General features: G+C 39.2%; 2 protein-coding genes and 1 long non-coding RNA gene across 5 annotated transcripts in view; 2 read left to right on the top strand and 1 right to left on the bottom strand.

Annotated features, from left to right (window-relative positions):
* Positions 1–16,142, bottom strand: part of DIAPH2 (diaphanous related formin 2) — a 958,873-nt gene extending 942,731 nt beyond the window's left edge. Inside the window, exon 1 of the mRNA XM_032331686.1 lies at positions 15,728–16,142. Within this exon, the coding sequence (XP_032187577.1) occupies positions 15,728–15,859 (132 nt within the window). The 5' untranslated portion in view covers positions 15,860–16,142. The remainder of the gene's footprint in view (positions 1–15,727) is intronic.
* Positions 7,481–7,893, top strand: LOC116583592 (60S ribosomal protein L39-like). Its single transcript, XM_032331685.1, has one exon. It carries the CDS (start codon positions 7,517–7,519, stop codon positions 7,670–7,672), a length of 156 nt encoding a protein of 51 aa, XP_032187576.1. The 5' UTR covers positions 7,481–7,516; the 3' UTR covers positions 7,673–7,893.
* The window catches only part of LOC116583594, a 111,411-nt gene continuing 102,771 nt past the window's right edge, over positions 16,109–24,748 (top strand). For 2 of the 3 annotated variants that reach the window (XR_004282794.1, XR_004282795.1), the window contains exons 1-2: positions 16,109–16,441; positions 17,437–17,509. This is a non-coding gene — a long non-coding RNA (uncharacterized LOC116583594). The remainder of the gene's footprint in view (positions 16,442–17,436; positions 17,510–24,748) is intronic. The other variant, XR_004282796.1, reaches the window with a different exon arrangement.

Raw genomic sequence — 24,748 nt, 5'->3', positions numbered from 1 at the left:
ATCATAAAGGTCACTCAGTGACTAATATTACAGTAATACAGTCTGGTGATAAGCAGGGAGAGAACTTATCCTGAATAAGTAAACTTGATAAACACCATATGTACATGTGTCTACATATCAAGTTAATTTTTATTCTCCCTGCAAAGAGAATATTAAAACAACCACTGCCATAAAGTACTCCAGGTTTCACAAATGTCTCACAGAAAAGAATCAACAACTTTCTGCTGTTTTTGTTAGAACCACATCATAATTAGGAAATGTCTTTCAGCAAACAATGATATGGTATTGAACTTCAATGTCAGAGTAGCTAGAAAAGTTTGGCACCAACTGCATTCAGGTAGTATTTGAAGAGGCATGTGATTGCCTGCAACTGTACATAGAGAAGAGCGGATAAAGAAACAATTTTTGAGATGAAGGGCAAAGGAAGCCATTACCTTTGCAAGTCAACAAATCCAGTGACAGAAGCTGCTAGAGAAAACTATACCATGGAATGTAAAATCCATATAGATGATGAGTTAAAGTGACCAGCATCAAAAGCTGTTTAGGTGTCAAGGAAACAGCAGATGGAAAAATTGCCTTTTAAACTCATTAGGATGAGAGTGAGTATTTTTCTCAGAGGTCAGAAATTAGTGATAAGAGGTATAAATTTACAACAACAAAGTTGTGAACAGTCCAGTTCAGATTTCCTGTAGTGGAAAGGAAGGAAATGAAAATAAAATTGGTAGGAGACAAACAATGCTTCCTTGAAAATAGGGATGACCTGGCCGTCTCAATACAGAGGGAACGATAATATAATGGAAGAATGAATAAATGGCTAAGGAGCCAGTAATTTTTCACATTAAATAAACACAAACTCACAGAAACCAAAGCAGGATTTCTCAACCTTGGCACTACTGACATTTTGGGCAGGATAATTCTTTGTCATGGGGAGCTGTCTGGCACACTGAGAGGATGTTCAACAGCATGCCTGGCCTCTACTCACTTGATACCAGTAGCACCCCCCCCCCAATTTATGACAACGAAAAATGTCTCCAGGTACTACCATATTTCTCCTGGAAGACAAAATTATGCCCTGCTGAGAACCACTGGTATAAAGAAAAAGAAGAATACACTTTTGGGAACAAGAATGTGACATATGTAAGGAATTACGTATTTTTCTAAAACACAAGGCTAAAGCTTTAGAGCTCTAGGTGAGGTCAAAGACAAAAGGACATCAATAGCCAAGACCATATTTGGAGGAAATACAAATTTGTAAGAATAGATAAGAGGGCTCTTTGAAAAACAAATTAAAAAAATACTTAGTTGGCTTAATTACCAGCTTTCCCAGCTATGTTTATATCATTATATGAGCTTTAGATGTCCTTTTCCTCCTGGTTTCATACTTATTGTACATAGTTCCATGAAAAAAAAAAAAAGCACAGAAATTTTAACTCATTCAAGTTAGTGATCATAAGTATGGAACAGCCCGACTTCCAAGCATATACTGGTATAATCATGACCTGTTTCATTCATCACATTTGTTCATTAAAAGCTCCCTTCTCCTCTTGGGAGGATGATGATTAAGACTGAAGGGCTATAACTCAAATCACAAACACATTTCCATATTATCTGGCATGTAAACCCATAGTTTAAGACTCTATTACTTGTCACACAACAACACAAAAACAGTTGTGTGACAAAAACAGTGTCACAACACTCTCAGAAGCCTAATTAAAAAGATAACACTTGGCTGAATATGCCACACTTTTATAGCTGCCAATCTTTAAGCAAAGCAGACACAAGCAGCAGCAGGAGAAGGTAGGTGATTCTTGGCACTCCCCTAAACAAGAAACAATGCATATCACGTACTTATATACTAGGAGATAGCATTAGTTTTTCCGAAGCAGTTTTACTTCACACAAAATTTCACAAACAAACAAGGGAAATGGGTAGAGGAGGAGAGATAGAAACTAAAAGATGAAACAGGCAATTTGGCTTGGCAGTATAACCTGTTCAGAAGCCACTCTCTTCATGGCTAACATACAAAGACAAAAAAAATAAATAAATGAGAGAGAGAGAGAATCATATGCAATATTCAATAGTTGTAAAGTACAGTAGGCCTTGTGTTGACCACGAAATTATTTAAGAGGCCAGACTGATATTTTTAATTATGTTCATATATCCTTAAAATCGACAGCCATATCACTTTTATCCTCATAGCTATTTCCCATCAAGTGGTGACGTATCTGGCCTACTACTTCATGGCAGTGATTCAAAGAATTTTAACTACTAATTATCAGTGGCACTAAAATGAATGGCCCTTGAACTTAGTCTACTAAATTTTACATAAGCATAGTGCAAATGTAGGCCAGGTCCAACCATCACCAGTCTAGAGAACCACTAGGTCTTCAAGTCAATTTAGAGCCAGTCTAAAATTTAGGGTCTTAGACAGTATAAAAACAATGGCTAAAAATATGGATTTCCTTAGTCACACTGGTCTTGAATTTCAAATTCACCACTATTTCATTGGGCAAGTTACTTATCCTTTTCTTTTTTTTTTTTTTAAGATTGTATTTATTTATTTGACAGACAGAGATCACAAGTAGGCAGAGAGGCAGGCAGAGAGAGAGGAAGGGAAGCAGGCTCCCTGCCGAGCAGAGAGCCCGACACAGGACTCGATCCCAGGACCCTGGGATCACGACCTGAGTCGAAGGCAGAGGCTTCAACCCACTGAGCCACCCAGGCGCCCAACCTTTTCTGAGCTCTTTTCCTCACCCACAAAATAACTGATGTGAGAACCAAATGAGTCACTGTTGATGGGGGAGGTATCTGCCATCAATCCCTGAGCAACCCTGCACATTCTTACTAGGTAGAAAGGCCCTGAGACTGAAGGGCCCTGACAACAATTTAGCCAGGCCATTTCTAAGGGCTATGTTTAAAGCACATGACCCTAGGGACACCTGGGTGGCTCACTTGGTTAAGCATCCAACTCTTGACTTTGGCTCAGGTCATGATCTCAGGGTCATGGGATTAAGTCCCACATTGGGCTCCATGCTCAGAAAGAAATCAGCTCGAGAGTCTCTCTCTCCCTCTGTGCCTCCTCTCTGTCTCTCTCTCAAATAAATAAATAAGTGAAAATAAAGCAAGTGGCCCTGATCATGAGGTAATACCACCCCTCCCCAAAGAACATGCTTGCTTCTGCTTATCATAAAAGTGGTAAATCCTCCGAACTCACTGTTCCTCTCCTGTGACACAACTGACTACCCATGTAGGCATCCATACTGGTCTACCTGTAAAAATTAGGACCACAGTGAACCAGCAGGTCACAGTGACATTCTGTCTACTGCTTTTGCAATGAATAATAAACCATCTTTTATTGCTGACCCACGAGTCTTAAGTTTTCTGCAATCCTTCAGGAAACAGCAACAGGTATATAAGGAGGATAAAATCCCAGACCTGTAATAGTTCTTGACAAAAATATGCAAGGTATTTAGAATAGCAACTGGCACATGTTGTCATGTATTTATGTTACAGAAGAGTCATTACAACTGTCAATAACCTCTGATTTCCCGTACATCAGAGCTGAATGGAACCTTAAAGATGGTTTATTTCAACTCCTGGATTTTACAGAATAAACAGACACCTAGAGAAAAGATAGATGACTTGCCCAGAGTTATATTTTTAAAAGCAGTCAGCTTACCTTCTATATAACCTCTTCAAATTGTGAGAAATTAACTCTTAAAATAAAACTTAATAAGATCAGTTAGATACCCTATGTAGCTTATTTCAACTTTATATAGCTTATGAAACTCTTAGATTCTATAAAATATGGAGTCATGAAAACACAAAGTGGTGATACTAGAATCAAAATGCAATTTCTATTAGTTTATGGCAGCATGACTGATGATGTGTGTGGATGGGAAATACTTTTAAATAAATCTGTCACATTCAGTAATTGATTTCACATCCAATGGCCATCCTTCTTGCATGTTATTTCTGTGGCCAGGCAATAGGATACACCACTAATAATATTCACAGAAACCAGTAAAAGCAAGGAGTAAGATGATCAAAGTTAGGGGCGCCTAGGTGGCTCAGTTGGTTAAAGCCTCCGCTTTCGGCTCAGGTCATGATCCCAGGGTCCTGGGATCGAGCCCCGCATTGGGCTCTCTGCTCAGCAGGAAGCCTGCTTCCTCCTCTCTCTCTCTCTGCCTGCCTCTCTGCCTACTTGTGATCTCTGTCAAATAAATAAATAAAATATTTTTTTAAAAAAAGATGATCAGAGTTAGAAACATGCAAGGGTTAATAGGTTAGTTAAAGGGAGGGGGTTGAAAGCAGGGATATGTAACATAACCTATCTTGATCCACAACTAGCCACAAAAGATTTTATAGGAGTGTGATAAACTGGGCACAGAGCCCTGCTTAACTCCTACTTTAAAGTATAACTAATGCTTCAATTCCATTATAGCGAGATATAGCCCCTTAAAATTTAGTATTTGGACTCAGACCTATTCAGCCATATAAATATGGAGGATTTGGATCTCACAGAAATTTATAAGACCATCTTGATTAAGCAAGTATAGGCTATACAAAGGAAACCTAAGAATTCAGAGGTAAGAAGACATGGGTTAGCCCTGCTTTAGTAAAGCAAACACATGAAAAGCCAAACCACTGGCATGGAAAAAATCCAGGCCATTTTTTTTTTCTGTACTGTAAAATCTTCCCTCCCTTTAACAGCTTGTTTAAAGACCATTAGCTATTCAACCAAAGGGGAGGAGAAATGTAAGCTAATGCACTGCCAATGAAAAACAAGTTGTGAAGTCAGCCTAAGAAAAGATTATTTCCACTCACAAATGTTTTATGTACACACTGACTCTTCTGGAAAACATTGATTTTGTAATGTGAGGTACTAGGCTGCAAGGCACATTAGAGGATATACTTCTGCCAAATTTATTTCAACCCATCTTAAATTTCTACAGGTTCTTGCATAGGTAACATAAGTGAAAATAGATGTTATGACACAAACTTTTAAAAAAATGCAGTTTTACCCGACAGTCTGTAACCATGCGAAGAACTGTAGAACAATAACATCAAGAAAATCACTGGAGACAGTGCAGAAAGGGAGGAACCTTAAGTTGGAAAAAGCAATCAACATAATGAACCTGGAGGCTAGGTCCTCCAGAACTCAGCCCTCTACAATTGAGGAATGCAATCATTTAAAGGCAAAGGTAGGGCACCTGGTGGCTCAGTGGGTTAAGCCTCTGCCTTTGGCTCAGGTCATGATCTCACAGTCCTGGGATCGAGTCCTGCATCAGGCTCTCTGCTTGGCAGGGAGCCTGCTTCCTCCTCTCTCCCTCTCTCTCTGCCTGCCTCTCTGCCTACTTGTGATCTTTCTCTGTTGAATAAATAAATAAAATCTTTAGAGAAAAAAAAAAGGCTAAAGGTAGTCAGGCTTAGGATAACACATTACATAGATATACACCTTATGTTCTTTTTGTCAGAATTAATGACACGTGGAAAATACCTATTCTAAGTGAGACATTATCTAAGTCCTGTGCCTTGCTGAATCTCCTTTCAGGTATGAGAATAAAATCCACAAAATAAAGATAAAAGGAATACAATAAAAGTAGTTTAAATGCAGTCGCTAGCCCATATTACACCTCTGTGTGAATTACAAAAAACAGTCCCCAGAAGATATAGTCTTGTGATTGAGCACATGATTTGGTAAGTGATGTGACCTCATGGTCTCACATCCTTGAGTGTCGCTGCCCAAGTCTCTATTACACATACAACTTCAAAATGTAAGTGTACAGTCTATACAAGGTCTTGCTTTCTACATATAGAATCTTCCTAAACAGCTTCAGCCAGCATGATATGCTATTAAGCATTTGAAATTTTATCACTGGTAGATTGCAAAGCACATAAAACAATACCTCCACAGATTTTTCTCCCCTCAGCAAAACAAAAGAAACATGTGCCACAATGATCCAGCCCCAACAATTATCAATCATCTCCTATTTTGAGGAAAATTACCACCTGACTGGATCAGTAAATAGACTAGAAGTTGAAGAGTGTAAATGGATTACTAGTCTAAATCCACTTGAATCCAAAGTTCAAGAAATGATATGCCTACTGCCTCCCAGTATAATAACAGCACTCAGCCCTAAATTGCTATCTGGAAAGTAGTGGTTACACAACTTCTTTAGTAAATCTGTGTGGAGTCCAGGCTTTTTGCCCAAGTGGATTTCTCATACTTACCCACTCCACCCATCCCCAGCTCCATCACCACATTAGTATAGCCTGATTTTCAATTTTAACCCCACAAATATCCAAATAAGAAAACTTAATAGTTCCAAGTTCTTTGTAAAGGTTTACTCACCCAATTATCCATATTCAGCAACCTAGAGTATATTAAAGTGTCTAAAAATCAATGACAGACACCTCAATTATCAAATTGGCATTTGCATTGAAATAAAAACTAGAGCTAGTAACATATATATATAGTTGTGTGTATCAAAGAGTTATATGAATCCTTTATCCCAGAACTCAAGAACACATTTCCTTTATCCAACTATCTACATTTCCCTAGAAAGAAAATGCTTACACATAAACCCCACCCCACTTCACAAATTGCAAAATGAAGAATGAGTGATTACCCAACCAGTGAGTGGAGCCAAAAGTCTTATTTGGTCTCTTTTCTATGGCACATAGTAGCTGTTCTAACTCTCCACGTTTGTCTAGACAACCTTTCAGATATTTCTACAGAATTAAAGACAGAGGGGCAGCTGGGTGGTTCAGTCAGTTAAGTACCCCACTCTTGATTTTTGCTCAGGTCATGATCTTAGGGTCCTGGCACTAAGCCCCACACTGGGTTCCATGCTCAGTGCAGAGTTTGCTTAAGAGATTCTTCTCTCCCTTTCTCCCTCTGCCCCTCTCCCTGCTGGCAGGTATACACTCTTGCCCTCTAAAATAAATAAATATTTAAAAAAGGAACTGAAGATAGAAGTGAACTTAATTGGAGCTGATACTTCATGATAGCACTTTATGTGGAGTAACTTTAAATGAAATTTTACCATTAACTTTGGGGCACCTGGGTGGCTCAGCACGTTAAGCATCTGACACTTAGTTTTGGCTCAGGTCATGATCTCATGAGTATGAGATCAAACCCCACTTCAGACTCCACGCTCTTAAGAGTGGAGTGCTTAAGAGTCTCTTCCTCTGCCCCTCCCCCCATTTGCACATGCACACTCTGTCTTTCAAAATAAACCTTTAAAAATTGTACCATTGGGGCACCTGGGTGGCTCAGTGGGTTAAGCCTCTGTGCCTCTGCTTTCGGCTCAGGTCATGATCTCGGGGTCCTGGGATCAAGCCCCGCATCGGGCTCTCTGCTCAGCGGGGAGTCTGCTTCCCCCTCTCTCTCTGCCTGCCTCTCTGCCTACCTGTGATCTTTCTCTCTGTCAAATAAATAAATAAAATCTTTAAAAAAAAAATTGTACCATTGGCCGCCATCTTGCTGTGTGCTGCGTGCTGTTAATTGACCATGTCTTCTCACAAGACTTTCAGGATCAAGCGATTCCTGGCCAAGAAACAAAAGCAGAATGGTCCCATTCCCCAGTGGATTCGGATGAAAACTGGTAATAAAATCAGGTACAACTCCAAGAGGAGGCACTGGAGGAGAACCAAGCTGGGTCTCTAAGGCGTCCCACCTCACACAATGACACACCTAATTGGCACCATGTATTTAATTAAGCTACTTGAGGATCATGTGTTCTATTCCATCACCCTGTTAACCACCTTTCTGCCTGGCCAATAGATACCATTTATCAGCGAAAGATTTTTCTGTTACTATAGCTCTGCACCAGTGGGTTGGTTTGGTAATAAACATGAGGCCTTTGAGCTGTAAAAAAAAAAAAAAAAGAAAGAAAGAAAAAAATTGTACTATTAACTTCAAGTTGTATTTGGTTAAGGAACTCAGTGACATGTATACTAGTTAGGCACACATTAAATTAAAACTCTATATTTTGAGTCAATTAGGGATATCTGAATATGAGTTAAGTATTAGATGATACCAAGCAATATATTATTTTTTAAGTGGCAACAGTGGTATATGGTTACATTAAAAAAAGGTAATTTTTACTTTTTATTATATTTACTATATGCCTTATATCTTCCTACTGAAGTATGTAGGAGAAAAATGACATGATATCTGGGATATGCATTAAAATACTTTAGCAAGGAAAAAATAAGGATGGATAAAGCAAATGCTGAAAATCTAGATTAACTGCTAGATTGGGGGTAATGGAGATACGGTAATTCGTTATACTAACCTCTCTACTTGTTAGTACATTTGCAAATTTTTATGTTTTACAAAAAAGGCCACATTAACTAGCCTTTATTATACTTAAAGTGAAAACTATATTTCTATCTTTTTTTACTTTGAGCTAGGTGAGAGACCAATAAATTAAGGATAAAATTCCTCATAATTTTGACCATATCTTTACCAAAGCATGTGGATATCTATCCCAGAATGACAGATTTAGGACTGCACCTATTTTCTCCCCTGGGTGACTCCCAGAATTACCAGGTGATCGAATCAACAGCCTTTGGGAAGCAATACATTACTAATGAAGTCTCCGGATTCCTACACCAACCTGCATGAATAACGACACAGAAGCTTCTCAAGTAGGCACTGCTATAGAGAGCCTTAACAGAAAGAAAGACTGGTGGACAATTTGACAGTGTTTGGTAGCTTACTATCCCGAAAACAATGCAGAAAAACCTTCATTAAACAAAAGCTTGTGTAAGTGGTGATTAGTAAGAATTTTGTTTGCCACATTTTTTCATGAGAAAGCACCAATACCCTTTCCCCAGGACGCCTTACATAAAGCAAGCAAAAATCAGAATTCACTCAAATGTCTGCTTAAGCTATAGCCAGAGTAAATCAATCAGGCTGAAACAGATTCAACCTAATCAGATAAATAAGTTTTAAATTAGTATGAGTTCACATTTATTACTTACAGTCATAATAAATAGCTATGTAAAAATACATCTCAACCTTCCTTTATACAGATCAATTTTGAGCTGTCTTTCTACAAGAAGACAATGGGTATCTCCTACAAGATGCCCACTTGGATATCAAGTATGTAACTATTATTTCAAGTCACCTGGCCATCATCTTAGTTTCTTCAGTCTTGAGACAAAATAGCAGCATATCGAACATCCCAAATCTGACAGAAGGAATTGGTCTCGGCATGGCAGACTAGATACAGGAATAGGGGGAAGTTGGGTCTTCAATAACAATCCATATGGTGCTAGTGATAACCAGTAATTTTTAACCAAATGTGCTGATTCAGGGAAATTAGCATATATTATGTGTGTATAATTTTCAAAGTATCCTGTCATTTAAAGTGTTCTTTGGGATCACACTGGCAAAGAATAGGATTTCACTTCAATGACATACTGCTACTGCCAGAGCTAGAGCTCCTCGTACCTGGAGTAAACTCTAGGTGGATTATAATTCTGATGGTTCCAAAAAAGAACAAAATGAGAGATTGAGTAATTTTTCACCTTCAGAGACCTTGAAGCATAATAACTCAGTGCTATAAGCACTTCTTGCAATATTTTAAACTTATCTCTAGGCCAGTCCCCTTAACATATAGGGACTCAGTTTCCTTATTTGTACAACAACAGTTAAGCTACCTGGCAAGGCAGAATGCCAAAGATATCTAATAAATGATGCCAAAAATAATAAAAGATATCTAATTTAAAAATGCTTTTGTTTTAAGATTTTTATTTACTTGTCAGAGAGAGAGAGAGAGTACACACAAGGAGAGGGAGCAGCAGGCAGAGGGAGAAGCAGGCTCCTCGCTAAGCAAGGAGCCTAATGCAGGACTCAAATCCATTCCAAGACCCTGGGATCATGACCTGAGACAAAGGCAGACCCTTAACTGACTAAGCCAACCAGGTATCCCTCTAATAAATATTTTTTAACAAAAATTTTAAACGTGTCAAATTTTTAAATTAAAAGAAAATGGTAGCCTGGTTCTTAAAAAAATACTACAGTAAAAAAAAAAATGTGAAATTCACATTTTATATTCATCCAACAGAATTATTAGTAAAAGGTCAGAATGTATACTCCTCCAAATGGACAAATGGAATAGGGAATCAATCAACATATAACCATATTATGGTACTTCATACAATAATATTAGAGCTATCAAATTGCAAGAAAGCCATTAAACCATCCAACCACAATCACATTCAATTCAGGTAGTATAGGGGGTTAATCGTAATGCTATATTGTTGTATAGCAATACGAAATTTCTAAATGCTATCTCATTCATTTCTGTGTTTTATCTACATGATCTTGTAAAGCCAGTCAGGCAGACATTATCTCCAACCCCCAGATGTTAATGAAAGGGCTCAAACTCCTGCTGTTAAACAGTTCATCAGAAATCACAAGCAAAGGGCACCTGGGTGGCTCAGTCCTTTGGCCTCTGCCTTCCTCTCTGGGTCATGATCCCAGTCTCGCAACAGGCTCCCCGCTTGGCGGAAGCCTGGTTTCCCTCTCCCACTTCCCCTGCTTGTATTCCTGCTCTCGCTGTCTTTCTCTCTGAAAAATACATAAGTAAAATCTTTAAAAAAAAAAAAAAAAGGAAGCAAAGAAAGAAAGAAATAACAAGCAACTAAAGGACAGACACTGGACCCAGGTCCTTTGGTCCTCCTACTAATAACAATAAAGTGTTTCTTGGGTCATAAGTTTTAATACTTTTTGTCTGCATTAAGTTCAGGTTCTGCCATCACAAGAATCCAAACAAAAAGGGGGATAGAGAAGTTCTCCCAGACAAGAAGTTTCTTGAATTTCAAAATAGACAAAGGACACAGAGGGATGTACAGATAGGTTCATTTGATGGAGTATTTTTTTAAAAGCCTATTTTCAACAATTTACACTCTCAAAATGTCTGGCCTATAGGCAAAGAATTCCCAGCTAATAATCATTTACTGAGTAGTTCTGTACTCAAGCACCAGCTTACAAGGTTTTCAAGAATAGGCATAAAGTGGGACCACTGTCCAGAAGCATTTTAAAATCTCTGTAGATACAAGATCAGCATGTAACATTAAGAGTCACAATAGTTATGAGTTCAGCCTTTGGTAAGCTGAGGAATCAGTGAAGTTTTAATGAAAGTATGAGGGAATTTTGAGACACAAGCTGAGCTGTGAAAGTCAGGTGAGATTTATAAAGGAGAAATAAGGTAGATATTTCAAATCTGGTGACAATTTTCAGTATGGGTTCCAAAAAGGTGAGACAATGGAGTAGCAGGAAGAAACTGAAATGCAGAGATATATATGCCTAGTAAAGAGATGAACTAGTAAATCAATGAGTAGATGAGTTGCAACTGGAATCCAGGTCTCTAAACATCAAACTCTTAGGTCACTCTGTTGTTCCTCTTAACTAGTCTTCTTGCCTCCACTCTGCCCCCTTCTCCAAGAAAATCACCACTGTATTAAGTTTCTTTAATTCTGATCAGGCCAGTCCCCTGCTTAAATCTCTTCAATGGCCTACTGTGGCTTACAGAAAGAATTTGAAACTGTAAAATAGCATACAAATATCCATCATGATCTGGACACTCTCTTTTCTAGCAGGTCCACCATATGTACCCTTTGTTTCAGCCATTAACATCTACACACAGTTCCTTTAATAGGCATGTTACCATATCTCTCTACCTTTGTATATGTTGTTCTTTCAACCTAAAAATGCCTTTCCTCCCCCTTCTTCAATTAATGCCTTATTCTTCAAGCTTTGGTGTAAATGTCACCTACTATGGTTAAGGCTTTCCTTGTTACACTCAACCATCCAATTAGATTTAGATGCCTCTCCACAATGTATCACCCTCCTATGCATATCCCTATGATTCTTTATCACACAGCTCTTTAATCATTAACTTCCCTGTCTCCCCCACTAGACTAGGAGCATCTTTCTATCACCAACCATCAGCATGCCTAACATCGAGTAGATGCTCAGTAAATGTTTGTTGCATGAATGAACTTATTGTGCTCAACTTTTCAATTAAATCAAAACATGATTTATCCAATTAAAAAACCAAGCCAAATATTCAGGAAGTTATACAATAACCAAAAAATTAACTTCTATTACACCAAGTTACTAATTTGACTCCCCTATGTAAAGACCAAAGGCTTCAGAAATGATACAGAAACACAAAGCCAAAAAGCAAAAACATCTAAGACTGTTAAGCCCTTCTTCACCACTGTGTGTGTGTGTGAGGGCTGTCAGTTCTACCTTAACAATAGCCTCTTTTAATAGTCAAGCCATTACCTTAAATATGTGGAATTCAAGATGCAGCTCCTTCATAATACTTCTAGAGTTCTATTAGGTTTGACAAAACATACTCCACGACTGACACTAAATTAGTAATTAATCTAAGATTCATGCTGCTTGATGACATGCTACAATCTGGGCCTAACCAAAGAGCTACATAAAATGCAAAGCTTTAATAATAATACATTATTCAAAAGGTGCTAAGTCCAAGAGATGGATGCCTTCAGTAAAAAGAATCAAATAGGGTCATTATGAGGATTCACAGATGAAGAAAATTAAACTAAGTTCTGTTAAATTTGTATTTAATCTTAAAAAGAAAATTTTTTTTTCTTTAAAAAGATTTTATTTATTTATTTGACAGAGAGAGAGAGAGAGAGAGAACGAAAGAGGGAACACAAGCAGGGGAAGTAGGAGAGGGAGAAGGCGGCTTCTCCCTAAACAGAGAGCCTAATGTGGGACTGGATCCCAAGACCCTGGGATCATGACCTGAGCGGAAGGCAGATGCTCAAGGACTGAGCCACCCATGTGCCCCCACCCCCCAAAAAATTCTAATACCCATCAAAAGTTGCGATATAAAGTAGTTCTTCTCAACAGAAAACATACCTTCCTTCTCCAGTTTTCCAGAACAATGAGAAACTAAATGAAAACAAATGAATCACAACCCTTATACTTTAATGAATCCACTATAACTATTGTTACTTTTTCAACGTAATGGAAATTTTCATCTTAACTAATACTATATATAGACATTATCTAATTAACTTCTTTTTACTCCCAGAAATCTTCAATACCAATCATTTGTGTGATCAGTACTATTTCCCTTCTGCCTTCATTACTGACCTCCTCCTCTCCCTATTAACTTGGGAGTGGAATCAACTGGCATACCTTTACCCTCTCTCTTTGGTAACCCAATAGTTCTTAGCCTTCTATAGTTAACAGGCGCCTTTGAGAAACTGATGAAAACTATGAAACCCAGAAAAATGAATGTACCTATTACACTCAATTTTTTTCATACAACTTCAGGAGTTACCCCCCACAGTTACCTACACAAGTAATTTTTATGACCATATAGCTCTCTTTTATAATCTCACACAACTCCTTTATATACATACACAATCAAGAACTTTACAATGATTAATAATGTAATACTCAAAATAATAAAATTAAGTAAAGTTTTATCTTACTGGCAATATTTTAAGAACCCCCAGATGAACTCCACCCTAAAAGGCCTTAGAACATGTTGAGCACTTCAATAAGACAACTCAAAATAATGAGTAAGGCATTAATTTAAAAAAAAAATGTCTTATCAAGTCTTGTTGTTTGATCAACTTGCTTGCTTTAAAATGGCTGAAATGTCTTCCTAAATTTGTTTTTATTAACTCTGACATATCTGCTTCTAAAATCATGTAAGTCTCAAAACTTAATTTGTGCAAAAAGTAAAGTTCCAACTGCTATTAATTCTTGGATTCAAATACCCGTTCTACTATATCAAGCTATGTTCAACACTGAATGCTGTAGCCAGTAAGTGAAAGTGATACCATCTCTTAACGATCTAGTTACCTCATCAAAGCAAGTAAAACATAAAAGATGAAACAGAACAAATACCAAACGGAAAGGAAGAATATAATCAAGGTGTTATTACTAAAAGAGATAAGTGCTTTCTTGAAAGTGTAGTTCCTAAAAGTAGAAGCTTCTTGCTGGATATACCAAACTATTCGTGGACACTAAGCTGACGTTTATTTTTGCTTGAACTTTTAATCACTGTTTAAATCACACTTTTGTACTGGGTCAAAAAAAAAAAAGGAAACATGACCACTCTTTTACCACAAACTGATAAATTTCAAAGCTGCATCAGAATTTTTAAATATATTAAATGTTGGTGATACACTCACAAAACTTTCCTAAGTTTCATGAAGCTGTGAGCACCTATTATTAAACCAATTAGCCCTCTACCAGCATAGACAATTCACAAAAAGAAGTTTCTTCATTTGTGAATACTGGGTTAACAGGATATATCAAGTAAGCAAGTTATCAGTTTGCCTCAAGTTAGCGTGGAATTGATGAGACTTTAAACTGTTCATTTTATTCTAACCCACTACGTCCCTTCTTCCCACACAATGGAAATCTATATACTTTCTGAAATAATAGTTTGACCATTGTCTTCCAGCATGGACAATTCATCATTGAAAGGCAAACTGTAAGTAAAAGAGAAGTGCAACAGGTACATACCAAACGATCAGATGCCATAAGAAAATAGTTATTAGTAATGTCACTGTCTCCTCTGCTATTATAAACAAGTTGCTGGTGAAAACTGAAAACTAAATGTGCAACATGTGCTTGTCCTTCTGAGTTAGAGGAAGAAACTTCAAACAAGATTTATTTGCTGAACTTGTGCAGGAAAACTATTTTCCCTCATGCCACCCAAATTATAAACTTTATTGATAAATGTCTGCATATTTGCCATGACCGGGAAAAAAAGACTGTAGCCAATATATTTTGTTAATGCTACTAGTTTTTAAGTTTCACTATTAAACCATTTTCAAATAAACTAAAAAAAAAAAAAAAGAAAAAAAAGAGGAACCTTTTTAACTGATGAGTTGAAGAAACTCCAGTATTTCCCAACCTAATACCAGGCCCCATAGATTACATTCCTCTGCACATTAAGTCAGTGGCAGGAAATGGACTGCTACCACTGGTTCACACACTTTCAGGGCTATGAAACTTGTGCAGTCTTACTGCTTTTGACCATTCTTAATCAACTACGTGGAAGTACTGTAATGACTCTATTATATAAACAACAATTGGGGGTACCTCACCCAACCTCAAACTCCCACGCTCCCCCGACTCTTACACAGAAATGTGTCTTGGGCAAGCACATGGAAGAGGCAACGGGAAAAGGCGCACGTAGGCGATTCTTCCTTACATTTCTGGTAACGCAGAAAGACTAGGAGCCTACGCTGTGTGGTTTTTTTAAGGGTGGGGCTGGTTGACAAGTCTGTGGGTGGGCTCCCAAGTATTTGGATTGAAAAGAAGAAACGTTCCCCTTACCGGACAGTAAGCATTAAGAGTCAAAACCTAGCAACAGACTGCGGTGGAAAGGAAAGGAATCGCGGGAAAATTCATGCCCACAAGTTAGATAATCAACAGACCCTAGCCAGTACTCCGAGTCTCCCCAAGTTGGGGTGGGGCCCTTCTCTTTTCCACACTGCCTCCCAGAATGATACGAGTGAGAAAGGGGTTAAATGAAGAAGGGGGTGCTCTTCCGCCCCCACGCAGTCTCCGCGGCTCCTGGAGTAGCACAGCGAGATCGCGGGTAGCCTTGGGAGGGGCCCCGGATCCCCCTGTGCGCAACTGCCGGAGGATCCTGGGGCTCTCGCTGTCCCCAAAGCCGGCGGGGGCTGCGGGCGCACTCACCAATTTAGGTTTGTTTTTCGTTTCCTCTTCGTTGGCGGCCCGGTTCCCCGCGCTCCGCTTGTTGCTCCGGCCCCCACCGGGTTCCTCGCTGCCGCCTCCCGCTCCCGTTGCCGCCGCCCCGGGCTGCTCCATCTTTCTCCGGCCCTATCACCTGTGACCTGTAACCCGACCTCTCCTCAACTTGGGGAAGCCCCACTGGGTGGTCCCGCTGCCCCCAGCTGATTCGGTATCACCTCTTCCTGTGTGAGAATGTGTATGCCTGGAAAGCGGCTGATTTCAGACTCCCGGCTCCCAGGCACCCTCGACGCAACACGCCGTTGCCACTACTCGGCGCCAGGGCAAGCCCTGCCCCTGAGCAGCTGCAGTTACCGCGGTCGCCGGCGCCGCCGCCCTTAGGGCGGTGTTTAGGGTGGAGGGAAAGTAGGTGCCTATCTCTTTAAGAGGGCCTTGACACACGTGATTCATCAAAGTACCCGCAGTCAGCCGACCGGGCGCCGAAAGCTGCTTCCTACTCCCAGTGCCGAGCGGGCCTCAGCTACTGAGCATGCCCAGCGCAGCGACGGGAGCCAGAGGATAGCCGAAGACTTTAAGCTGCCGTTAAGCACTGATTTCACTTCCCAGGGGCCTAGAGTGAAATGAAAGGGAGCTAGTAAAGAAAAAAGAGGTATAGCCCATTTTAGAGACAGGGAACCTGAGGCCCGGAATGATTCAAGTGTGAGTTTAACTGGCAGGTCTACCTAAGTATCAGCTTCCACTGTTGTAGGCCGGAGCACCTTCCCCACAGAGGCCTTGCTGGGGGTGTGGTCCTGCTAGGCTCCAAGGGAGGGGTGGATTGGAAGACAGCTGGCATCCTATAGGAAAACCACCGCTGGAAGTGCTAATTAATTGCCTAGACGGACGGTATGGGTCAAAGTGGACAAATGGGGTGCTTTATATTGCCATGATTACTTTGCGATCAAAGAAATACGGTCGTTCCTTTATTTCCATGCTGCTGGGTAGTAGAAGCAGCACACATCCACTACTTAATTTTGGGGGAAGAGGGAGCAGGAGCAGTTAAGGCTCTTTAACCAAAGTACCTATAGAGAGCTAGCAGTTGGATTGAGTGATTTTCAGTTCGGGGGACTAGCTTAGGTTTAGGGTTATTGCGAGGAGTAATACATGTGTGTCACAGCTTTGTTTAAAACATAAATCTCTAGACAAATGCTGGGTGTTTTTGTGGAGCAGTAGCACCGTACTGTAAATATTGTTAGTCTTTGGTGCTTGTGTTGTCAGGAAGAGGCCTAAGCTATATTTCTAACATCTTTTTTTTTTTTAAACAGGGCCCCCTAAAAAGAGTGTACACACTGAGAACATTGCAGGGGTAGAGCAGGATTTGAATGAACCACAACCATAGACTAAGAGCACATATGATAGAGAAGCCTGAAATGTAACCTCAGATATGAAGTCTATTAACATGTCCATATGCCTGTTATTCACATATCTCCAAACTATGACTTCTTTTGCCCTCCCCTTCAACCTAAATTCAACTATGCTGAATCCAATTGGTTTATGAGCATATTTATTGAGAGAGCATTACAATAAATTTGTCCATGCTATAGATGTGAGGAAGCAATTAATTGGGACAGTAGAGTGAAAAGAACATAATATATCTAAAAACAGTTTAAATCCTGTCTTCGTCATTATTATTAACTTTCTTTTTAATCACACAGGTGATAAACTACCCAAAAACAGCACGGAAGAAGAAATACATCCTTCCAGACAGGGTGGATAAGGAGCCCTAAGGTAAATTTGATTTGTCTAAGTTTCTATCTTAAAATTTGATGTATATTTTGAATTCGACTCACTATATGCATACAAACACATACGTGATAAATTACTTAAATGTTTCCCCTCTGAAAAACTGAGTAAAAATGCATGCTACAGAAAGACATGCTTTGCATGTCTTTATCCAAGACTTTCTTCCAATTTCTGTATAAGGGATATGGATATGGATGAGAATCCTCCAAGCTCAAACGTGGCTCAATAATGTGCTCAATGGGTATTTATTAAACTCCTTAGGGTATACCAAGTGCTATGCAGAGTGCTCTAGGTTAGAAGAAGGAATGGACACACTTTCTGCCCTTTAGTACCTGTGCTGGGAGAGACAGACTGAACTGCATTTCAGATTCAGAACAGATATGAACAGGGAACTCATAGAGCACATCAGAGCAGTAAAGCACCAGAATGTCAAGGTTCCAAGACACCTTCCCAAAGAGAATGATGCTTGAGCTAAGTCTTAAGGGTATAATTAAAGTTAGTAAGTTTTTTTGACAGCCTACTATTAGGTACTGTGCTAGGCATTATGGATACAATAGTGAGCAGGACAGATATGACTTGCTCTAAGGGCTTTCAGGCTATTGGAAAGCATATTAAACAAAACTGTATTGAGCAATTACAAGGCAAAGAAAGAGGGTGAAGAGCATTTCAGGCAAAGGAAATGACAATAGCATGTGCAAAGACCGTATGGTTAAGAAATTGGGGGCATCTGGGGGAGAAGGCTTCTGTGGCCAAGAGAAAAAGTAGAATAGATAAGCAGTTCCCAGATCATGAAGGACTTGTAGGTCTCATTGGTGTGGATTTAAAAGGGAGAAGACGTTGTAATACAAATGACCTCTGTTTAGAGTGTGTAAATAAACTTGAAAATGGATTGGCATTATTTTGAATAAGGTTGGGTTTCACTGTCCTCAGGCAAGTGAAGCTACATTTGAAATCCAATTAGAGGTATGTGTAAAAGATGCATAATCTTACTGCAAAAAGTGAAAAAGTCTCTTCCTGATATGGCTTACCTCCGACTTTACTGTCATTATCTCAGCCCCGCCCCATCTTTATTCTCAAAGTTTGTTTTTAAGCATTTTGCTTCAGTTAATGTAACAGTAATCAAACAAACACCCTCCCGTCCTACATCAGGGTCATTGGTCTCTCTTGGAAGTTAACATGTGAAAGAAACCACTACTGTCCTACAAGGATTTGCCCACTGATTATGAAACAGGTGCCTCACCAAGTATACAGTCCTAGGACTGATCTCACTGCTCCTGCATTCCTTTGTTTTTACCTTCCTGGGACGCACAGATAGCTTGGTGGAGGGAGAGACCTCTTTGCTCTCATGCTGAAAAAAGGAGGCTCTAACATTAATTGGGATATCAAAAGTTTATGTTAGACATACTGACCTGTGGTCTCTTCCTCTGGCTTTTCATGATTTTAGCATCCAGTTAACTTTAAAAAACTGAGCCCTAGGAGAAAAGAAAGATAAAGGCGGCTAAGATCTATATTTCTTCAAACTGACTGTAGAGTTCTTTGTTACCCCCAGAGGTTTCTGATGAGCCTCATAGTATCCCTCTTGCTTTCTGTGTCTCCCTTCTGCTGAATGTTCTCTTTTAAATAATCTGGGTCATTAATAAAGAAATGAAAGGAAACATGGATTAGGCAAAAATGAGAAATAACCCCCTTTAGGGTCATGGAAAAACATTTGTGATATAAAGTTTGCCTAAGAGTAAACAAGTATTTATTAAGCATATACTATGTGCCAACACCAAAATAGATGTTATGCCAAAAAAAAAAAAATACCATTCTCCTGTAATGTTTTATATGTCTTCCTGAAGAATCTCCTGTTCTATAGAAATGCACACTGAGGAAAAATGGATAATGGGAAACATGGTTAGGGAAGATATTTAAATCCAGTACAACTTTATAATCAGAGCAGTAATGAAAATAATAACCATTCTAACAAGATTAAATCTCCATTGGCATTTGCTCCAGCATCACAACCTTCAATGCTTGGTAGCCTTCATGCTTCTTCCTTCCTGTTGTGGTTCCTCAAGGGCATCATTCACTTTGAATAAAATTAAAAATATAAGTGGGAATGCCTTGTTGGCAGTCAGTTAAGTCTCTGGCTCTTGGTTTCAGCTCGGGTCTAAATCTCAGGGTCCTGAGGTCCAGCCATTTGTTGGGCTCATCAGGGAGTCTGCTGGAGATTCTCTCCCCACCTCCCACCACCCCCAGCTGTGCGCGCTCGCTCTCTCTCTCTCCCAAAAAAATTAATAAATCTTTTTTAAAAATCTAATTAAAGAGTATGCAACTTTTAAAAACCTGTGGTGAAATGTCTTCACAGCTTTGTTCTCAGTAGTCACAGCTTCACCAAATAGTTTAATGTAAGGAACTTAAGAGGTGGTTGAAAGCACTAAAGTAGTTATACTGAAGGGGCAGAGTCAGGTGCAAGATTATTCTTTTTTCCTTAAAGTCTTCATACATTGCTAGAATTTATGCTTAATTGTGAGAAAGCTTCCTCATCATCATCTCAGAACTTCAAGAGCTAAGAAAATTCACATGTGAACCAACTGGACTTCCACCTTATTTTGACATAATTCTTCTATTTATCAATTGCTAATATGCTTATTCATGGTACACAAATGTAATGAAACAGACTGTAAAATAGAAAATCTTTGCCCTCAATAGCTATAAAATCTACTTGAGAAAACAAACGACTAATTTGTGAAACAGTGAGAGAAGAGTAGCTGCCTAAATTGGAGATACTGACTCTAAATTCAACATAACGTGGTAAAGGTGTGAGCTTGGTTGGACCTAGAATAGATGAAGAAGTTCTCAAGGAGAAGGTAGAACTTGAGCTGCTAAGGTATAAAGCAGAAATCAGGCATGAATAGGCAAAACTAAGAAAGGAAGTAAGGAAAAGACAACATGTAGAATGGTCTGGAAACAATACTGACCAATGATGTTGAGTGGCTACTGGGGCTTGAGGAGAATGCTGAGAACATAGATGTTGAATAATAGTAGGAAACATGGTTATCCCCCTAGCATTTTCCCATAATATAAACAGATTTGAATGTAAGACACAGTGGTAGTAACAGGTAAAGTTCTTTAGCAGGAATGTTAGAAAGAAGTAAGGAGCTGGTCTGGCAGTGGCATGCAGAATAAATTTTTTTCTTTTTTTAAAAATTTAAATTCAATTTAGTTAACATGTAGTACAGTATTGGTTTCAGGAGGAAAATTTAGTGATTCATCACTTACATATAACATCTAGTGCTTATCTGAACAAATGCCCTCCTTAATGCCCATCACCCATCTATCACATCCCTCTACCCACCACCCCTCCAGCTACCTTCAGTTTGTTCTCTATAGCTAAGAGTCTCTTATAGTTTGCCTCCCTCTCTGTTTTTAACTTTATTTTTTCCTCCCTTCCCCTATGTTCATCTGTTTTGTTTCTTAAATTCCTCATATGAGTGAAATCCTTATGGTATGATGACTTTCTCTGACTGACTTATTTCAGTTAACATAATGCACTCTAGTTCCATCCATGTCATAGCAAATGGTAAGATGTCATTCTTTTTTATGGCTGAATAATTTTCCTGTGTGTGTGTGTGTGTGTGTGTGTGTGTGTGTACCACAACTTTATCCATTTTTCAATCAGTGGACAAATGGGCTGTTCCCATAATTTGGCTGTTGTTAATAATGCTGCCATAAACATTGGAGTGCATGTACCCCTTTGAATTAGTGTTTTTGTGTACAGTTGCTGGATCACTGGGTAGCTCTATTTTTGACTTTTTGAGGAATCCCCATACTGTTTTCCAGAGTGGCTGCACCAGTTTGCATTCCTACCAACAATGTAAGATGGTTCCCCTTTCTCTGCATCCTTGCCAATACCTGTTGTTCTTTGTGTTGTTGATTTTAGCCATTCTGACAGGTATAAGGTGATATCTCACTGCAGTTTTGATTCGTATTACCCTGATGATCAGTGATGCTGAACATCTTTTCATGTGTCTGTTGGCCATCTGTATGTCTTTGGATAAATGTCTGTTCATGCCTTCTGCCCATTTTTAAATGGATTATTCATTTGGGGGGTGTTGGGTTGTTTTTTTGTTTGTTTGTTTTTATTTTAAGTAAACTTCATGCCACACATGAGGCTTGAATTCACAATGGGTGTTGAGTTTGCTAAGTTCTTTCTATATTTTGGATACTAACACTTTATCAGATATGTCATTTGCAAATATCTTCTCCCATTCCATATGTTGCCCTTTAGTTTTGTTGATTTTTTTACTGCACTGTGCAGAAGCTTTTTATTTTGATGAAATAAATAAGTCAGAGAAAAACAAATACCATATGATTTTGCTCATATGTGGAATCTAAGAAACAAAAGAAAGGAGCAACAGGGGAAAAAAAGAGAGGCAAATCAAGAAACAGAATATAGATGAACTGGAAAGGTAGATGATTAACTAGAAAGAACAAACTGTTACCAGAAGGGAAGTGGGTGGAGGGATGGGTTAAATAGGTGATGCGAATTGAGGAGTGTGGTTGTTGTGATGAGCACGAGGTGTTGTGTGGAACAGTTGAATCACTGTATTGTACACCTGAAACTAATATTACATTGTGTTAACTAACAGGAATTTAAATAAAAACTTAAAAAAAATAAAGGAACAAACTGTTCCTCTTCACAGATTACATACAGGAAACAAAGGAAAAGAAAGAGTAAACAAGAATTACTAAAATGTTGGCCCAAGGAAATAAAAACCTAGTAGCAAACTGGAAGATAGTATCTAAGGTATTTGGCATTTGCAGACAGAGTCATGCCAAGGAGCCTGGTACCCAAAAACTAAAGAGACTAATTACAGCAGGACAGGAAAGCTAAGAAGCTTCCTGTAGTCACCAACAGGAAAAGACTGGGCAGGCTGGTAAAGCAGAAAGAAAAGTTGTATAACAGAAGGCAGTAAGCAGGCAGACAGCTAGACTCTAGAAGTCTAGCACTGGATGTCCTGGGAGGTAGGCAGACAGAGAATAGAATCCGGTCTGGTGGCAAGCAATAAGCAGATGAGCAGGAATCCACTGATGGGGATTGGGATTAAGAAACAAATTAGTAATCTCTTAAGAGGTCTGGCAAGACACTGCTAAATAAGGCAGGGCATCAGGCCTAAAGAAATTGGCGTGATAGATGAAATCTACAAAGAGAGGTAAACAGAGGTGAATAAAAGGTTGCAACAAAGACACCCAGTTTGTTTCTCTGTGAGATCACAGTAGGACTAGAAGCAATAGGTCCACTTGATGCTAAGCCACAAACTATTGAAATACTTCTCCTTGAATCCTCTCTGACTAGGAACTCTTAAGATAGGTCCCAGTGCAGGAAAAGTAGACAACAAGAAAAGGCCTGGAAAAAACAATGACCAATAGTGGTTACTTACCTAAGTAAGGGTTAATGTCATTGTAATGATTACAGGGATTAGGACTGGAAGCCAGGCAGCTAAAACATAGCCCCACAAAAATTAGTCCAAGACTATGGTGCCACTTTCTTCTTTTGGGGAAGGTGCTGTGGGATGCCTGAGTGGCTCAGTCAAGTGTCTCCCTTCGGCTCAGGTCATGATTCCAGGGTCCTGGGATCTAGTCCCACATCGGGTTCCTTGCTCAGGGGTAAGCCTGCTTCTCCCTCTACCTGCCATTCCCCCTGCTTGTGCTCTCTTGCTCTCTATCTCTGACAAATAAATAAATAAAATCTTAAAAAAAAAAAGAAAAGAAAAAAGAAAGTGCTGAGACTAATAGAAACTGAGAATTCCCAGATTCATGCCACCTATGGTTTATTATATAGTATTCTAAAAACCAACCCTTTGAATTTTATATGGAGAATATGCTTCTAACAAAGAACAGACCTCCCTGTCAACCAAAGTCCCAAAACCCCAAAGCAATTTTTTTTTAAAGAGTTTATTTATTTATTTGACAGACAGAGATCACAAGTAGGCAGAGAGGCAGGCAGGGGGTGGGGGGAAGCAGGCTCCCCGCCAAGCAGAGAGCCCAATGTGGGGCTCAATCCCAGGACCCTGGGATCATGACCCGAGCCGAAGGCAGAGGCTTTAACCCACTGAGCCACCCAGGCGCCCCCCCAAAGCAATTTTTAAGAGTAGCTTAACAGGTCATAAATGGTAATTGTTCTATCTATAAGTTAGTAAGACATAGTTATAACAGTGAGGGAAAAACTTTCAATTTGCTTTTTAAACTATGTGGATCAGAGAAACACACATTGGTGTTAATAGGGATGCTATTTAAGAAGTTGAGGGGTTTTTTTTAGAAAAAAAATAGTATGTAGAAACAGTCTCTTGGAGATAAATGTAATTCAAATATGAGACTAAAATTATGTAACTAAAATCTATTGTCTCTCTTACTTTGTGGTTTATTTTCTGACCTTTTCAAAATATAATTAATTATGAAAATTAAAGAAGACATATCTGACATCTGTAAATAATAACTTGTTTTCATATCTAGGCATCAGTAGTTAGACAGGTCTTACAAATAGGTTATTTAGGGGCAACTGGATGGCTCAGTCGGTTAAGTGTCTGACTGTTGATTTTGGCTCAGGTCATGATCTCAGGGTTGTGAGATCAAGCCCTTCTTCTCTCTCTCTTTCCCTCCCCCCACTGCCCCTCCCCTTCTTCATCTCCCCCACCACCCTACACATGTGAATGCACTATTTTGTTTTATATATTATCCCACACAGATTTTAAGTTTTATTGATACATAATTCACAAATCATACATTTTGCCCTTTTAAAGAGTATAGTTCATCAGTTAATATATTCAGAGTTGTATAACCATCACTGCAATCAATTTTAAAACATTTTCATCACACCAGAAAGAATCTTGTCTTTAACCATAACCCCTCCTCAGTCCTCCAAAACCACACCCCCTCCCAATACAAGGCAACCACTAATCCACTTTATGTCTCTAGATTTCCCTATTCTAGGCATTCACATAAGTAGAATCTTACAATGTATAATGGTTTTGTTTTTTAAAGATTTTTATTTATTTATTTGACAGACAGAGACAGAACGAGAGAGGAAACAGAAGCAGAGGGAATGGGAGAGGGAGAAGCAGCCTTCCCGCTGAGCAGGGAGCCCGATACGGGGTTCAATACCAGGACCCTGGGATCATGATCTGAGCTGAAGGTAGATGCTTAACGACTGAGCCACCCAGGCACCCCAATGTATGGTGT

Source organism: Mustela erminea, chromosome X (genome assembly GCF_009829155.1).
Source record: "Mustela erminea isolate mMusErm1 chromosome X, mMusErm1.Pri, whole genome shotgun sequence".
NCBI lineage: Eukaryota > Metazoa > Chordata > Mammalia > Carnivora > Mustelidae > Mustela > Mustela erminea.
This window is presented reverse-complemented; position numbering and strand designations above follow the sequence as displayed.

Bases quoted from the DNA above. Each gene is read 5' to 3' on its own strand.
- LOC116583592 (XM_032331685.1), top strand. From the start codon at position 7,517: ATGTCTTCTCACAAGACTTTCAGGATCAAGCGATTCCTGGCCAAGAAA.